General features: G+C 40.1%; 1 protein-coding gene across 1 annotated transcript in view; it reads left to right on the top strand.

Annotated features, from left to right (window-relative positions):
- Window positions 1-4906, top strand: part of KIF23 (kinesin family member 23) — a 45736-nt gene that overhangs the window by 27293 nt on the left and 13537 nt on the right. Inside the window, exons 8-14 of the mRNA XM_019503803.1 lie at window positions 338-508; window positions 2204-2284; window positions 2723-2835; window positions 2969-3090; window positions 3621-3723; window positions 4423-4502; window positions 4595-4714. Coding sequence (XP_019359348.1) covers window positions 338-508; window positions 2204-2284; window positions 2723-2835; window positions 2969-3090; window positions 3621-3723; window positions 4423-4502; window positions 4595-4714 — 790 coding nt within the window. The remainder of the gene's footprint in view (window positions 1-337; window positions 509-2203; window positions 2285-2722; window positions 2836-2968; window positions 3091-3620; window positions 3724-4422; window positions 4503-4594; window positions 4715-4906) is intronic.

Here is a 4906-nt window from a genome sequence, read left to right as displayed (position 1 = left end):
ATTTTTGCTGACTTTTTTTTTTTTTTTTAATCCATTTAAACTCCTCCAATTATTGGTTAACTTTTTTTAATTTCATATTTATGTCCCTACTTTGCATTCTTCTAACTGCAACCACAGCTGAGGATTTCACAGCCAATATAGTAATAAATGCAACTGGACTTAAGTTTTTCACCAAGTGATTTTCAATTTTTCCTAGAGGAAAATTAGATGCATAATTTTAGTGTTCAAGGTAGGCACTTCCAAGGTATTCAAACTACTGAAGACTTAACCTAAAGAATTCTTAGTAGGACATTAGTTTGGTTTATTTCAGTTACTTACTGTTCTGTGTATTTAACAGACGACAAATCGATCCGGAATTTGCTGACATGATCAATGTACAAGATCACTGCAAAGTGGAAGAGGTTGATGAAGATAGTGTCTACAGTGTCTTTGTCTCGTACGTTGAAATCTATAATAACTACATATATGACCTCTTGGAGGAAATTCCCTATGATCCAATAAAACCAAAGTAAGTATTTTTAATGTGCTTTGAGCCCTGTCACCTGTTGAGATATTATGTATTGGGTTATCTGACAGTGCTGTGCACTAATACCCCTTTTTGGATTTGTGTCTAAGACCACAGTTTTGGATGCCTATGGAAGTGTATACAACATAGTGACATGGGCACAGAACTGTTGACCATGGAGTAGTTCACAACTGTGAGCCGTGGAGAAAACCAGCTTTGCCACTAATACTCTCTGTAAACATGCACATTTCTGCCTCGCTTGCCACCTGAAAAATAGGGGCAGTGACAAATCTCTGATGTGAGGTATTAGCTTGTCTAAATACTTAAGCAGCACTTAAACAAGTCATGGGTACCTTTGCTACTAAAAAGTAGCTCTTACTTCCTGACTATAATGGTATCCAGTTATTAATCTTTTTCTTATGTTTGGTACTGGCTTTTGGACTTCAAAACTTGCTCATGCACTCACTCTTGGCTGATGACCACAATTTACAGTCTACACAGCTCGTTACCAGCCTTTTTTAAACAACTCTTTTAAGGAAGTGAATATTACATTGGCCAAAATGTGATTTGCTTCCTAAAGTTGACTCCTACACCTTTTGGTTTTTCCAGTCAACTGTTTTGTTCCTTAAAAACTGGAGCAGACAGTGGGAGGTAGGGATGTGATAGGTTAAATGATAATTGTTTCACTGATAATCCCAGCAATAACCGGTTAGTTTATTTGTTATCCTTTAGGGTGGGACATGGCAGGGATGCAATGTGGCAGGGAAGTGGGGCGAAGGAAAACCTGAGTTTCCCCTAGGAGGAACCAGAAGACAGCAGGGAGAGTGGGGACTAGTACCCTTAGCTTATGATGTTAAAGAGAAAAACAGCAAGTGACCTAATGATTTGTCAAATAACCAGTTAACTGCTTGTTCATAGGTGCTCCCTCTCTCCCAGCCTTGGGTTTCACCTGGGCTGTGTTGTCTGGCCAGCTTGTTACTGGGTCCTTCCCCCCTCACCTCCCCATCCCCAAAGTGCGAGTGGCTCTCAGTAGCAGCTGTCCCCAAATTGCTGTGTTAACAGTTATCTGCTTAAATGATATGATTAGAGGAAGTTAAATAGATTTTTTTTTTTTTAAACAATATTTACATCTCTAACCGGAGGTGTCAGAATCAAAATTGTAGCTGCCAGAAATGGCCTCCAGACCACACGCCCCTGTCCTTTGCTAGAGGGTCTGGGATCCTTTGCATCTGCACACGTCTTTCTGAACCTTGTAATTTATCTCAAGTTTAACCTCAGATTCTTTCTCCTTTGTATTTGTCAGTAACTTTAAATCCACTTGAGGATCTGGCATATGTCTTAGTCTTTCATAAGTGGGTCAGATTTTTTAAAACTAATTTGCTGTCATCCATGACAGCCTGCTCTTGAGGTCTCTGGAGAGGGACCTCTTTAGAATCTTGCTCTTAATTGGGTTCAAATGCCTGTAGAACATGTGGAAGCTTTTAAAGGGAGTTAAATTTGCTTGGTTTAATTGCTTTTGTTTTTGTTATAAGATCATCCGCTCATTTGACTTGCACAAATTGGTCTTGGAAAGTTCTTACAATAGTCCCTCTTGTTTACTTTGCAACAATTAATGTTTGGAGATTCCTTCTTTATTTTTTTTTAAAAGAACAAAGGTTGCTGTGGACACCATAATGTTTTGTCCTGTTCCTTTGGTAGATGGAACAGCTGTAACACTCCCATGCGGAAGGGTGATAAGTGGAACAGTTGCAGCACTCCCATGCGGATCGATGACTTTATGTAGGTGCACAGCATGTCGTCCCTCCCTATTAAATAATTTCAGCATCTATTTTAGCAACAGTAGCAGAAAAAAAGAAACATGAACTGTATCACTTTTCCTTTGCTTTACTACCAAATACAGAATAGTGCTACTGAAACCTGTTTTGCTTCTATAAGTGTTCATGCATGTAGGAAAGCAGCAGTAGTCTTCCAGCCTCACAGTCCCTAATAAGAATTGCAATTAAACATGGCTTACGAACTGAAGCAAAGCAATAACTGAAGTGCAACTAATCCTGCCTGAGCACTTTGCCATGCATTCATGTTGACTCTTCCTTCTGTTGGTATGGGATTATGTCTGATGCCTTGTGTTCAGGTTGAATCTGGTTCTTAAAAGAATTTGCATGTCTCTTGCTTCAAATGCATTGTCTGTAGATTTGATCACAACAATACTCTTTCCAGACCACCACAATCCAGAGTACTCCGTGAGGACCAGAATCACAACATGTATGTTATAGGATGCACAGAAGTGGAGGTAAAATCTACTGATGAAGCTTTTGAGGTTTTTTGGAGAGGTAAGATTGTAAGACAGTAATTCTATTTTACAATTGTATGCATCTATTCATAGTAGAAATCCATATATCATAAAAACCTGAATTGGCCGTCACAGATTTGGCCCTTGAATAAAAAGTATGCCTTATTTAACAGGTCAGAAGAGAAGGCGGATCGCAAACACCCAGCTGAATCGTGAATCCAGTCGTTCTCATAGTGTGTTCATGATTAAACTGGCTCAGGCCCCCCTGGATGCAGATGGAGATAATGTTCTACAGGTGAAATGCAAAGGCTAGTTATTTAAATAAGCATGAAATTCTCATGTAGAGGCTCACAGAATGACCTGTCTGTGGTCCTATCTGAAGCATTGCAGTTGAGACTTCTTAGATGCCCCCCTACAAGTTAACTGTTTGATAAATGCCTTCAATTAAATTTTTTTGTTATAAAAATGGTGGGGAAAACACTGTTACATTAGAATACCAAAGCAGTAAGCCAAACTTGTTCTCTTGTTTCTTGCTTTGCTTCCCCTTTAAGCCAAAACTGAAGTATGTGGAACTTTGGAGAGCCTTTGTGAAGCTGCCAAACTTGTACACTAAGATGGAAAAGACCTGAAAAGCTAGTGCGCTAAACATTAATGGCACATAGCATCTTGCATTAATAATTAACGACCTGCTCGAATTTTCTTTCAAAACTAAATTGCTAGAATTTGCAAGGTTCTAAAGCGCGTGTGTTTTTTATTCCACGCCCCTCAAATAGTAGAGCAACTGTTAATGGCAGTAACCTAACATAATTTTCCTTTCTGTTATAGGAAAAAGAGCAAATCACATTAAGTCAGCTGTCCTTGGTTGACCTAGCTGGAAGTGAAAGAACTAATAGGACCAAAGCAGAGGGAAGTAGATTACGAGAAGCAGGTATGTATTCAGGTTGGATCATCTGTTTATGTGTTTAGTGTGTATAATTGAGTGTGGACTAAATACCTAGTCATGGGGTGATCTTTCTTATTAAAGATAACCCTGAAAAAACCTGATGGGCTGTGTCTTGTGTTCTGTTGATCCATAATTGTCCCCTTTGCCTGGAAAGATGAACACTCATTGTACTGTTTAGCATATTTTCGTGCATATAGCTCGCACCCATGTAAAACCCACGGAAAATTGTATTTTCGTAAATAGTTTGTGTATTCCCCGCACCCATGTATTCCCCGCTGGAGCTGGGGCTCGCTGCAGATTCTCACCGCCCACCTGCAGCCTCCCCACAAGACATGGCCACAAGCATGGGCTCTGCTGGGCATGGCGCCAACTAAAAGTGGTGCCAAGATAATCCCGGTGGGGATGGGCTATGCTGTTCTAAAGACTCTGCATAGCCCGCACCCTTGTATAGTCCTCACTCACCTGTCAAGTTTGTAAAAACGTGTATAGCCTGCAGGCTATATGCGCGAAAATACGGTACTTTAAGCTCATAAATAAAAAAGCATATGCTTCTGCTTCAGTCAGTACAACTGCCCCACAATGAATGATGACTGAGGACTAAACTGGCTGCTGAATTTAATGATAGACCTATACCCAACTGATTTATTTAACAATTTCTTTCTGTCATACCTCTGTTTCTTTCAGGGAACATCAACCAGTCACTAATGACTTTGAGAACATGTATCGAAGTTCTGCGGGAGAACCAAATGTATGGCACCTATAAGGTAACCAACAGATTTGTCATCTTATTGGCTTTTATTAACATGTCAAGGTTTTGCTTGTGGTGGGATTTCTTAGATTCTTTTTGTCTTTTCAGATGGTCCCTTATAGAGACTCCAAACTAACTCATCTGTTCAAGAACTACTTTGATGGCGAAGGAAAAGTGCGTATGATTGTGTGTGTTAACCCCAAGGCTGAAGACTATGAAGAAAGCTTGGTAACTGGCACATGACTCATTCTTCCTCAGCCCCAGTACTTTCTTGCAGGGCCTTAGTGCATTCACAAACCAGGGGAAATGCAGTGCTATTTTATGCTTCACCTTGAAGAACAAAACAGAAGCTTTATAGCAGGGATGGGCAATTTTTTGGGCCTAAGAGCCACATGGGAAATCTTGATGAGCTGTTGCAGG

Source organism: Gavialis gangeticus, unplaced genomic scaffold (genome assembly GCF_001723915.1).
Source record: "Gavialis gangeticus isolate Ggan-Ray unplaced genomic scaffold, GavGan_comp1, whole genome shotgun sequence".
Lineage (NCBI taxonomy): Eukaryota > Metazoa > Chordata > Crocodylia > Gavialidae > Gavialis > Gavialis gangeticus.
Note: the sequence above shows the minus strand (reverse complement) of the source record. Positions and strands in the feature narration are given on the sequence as shown.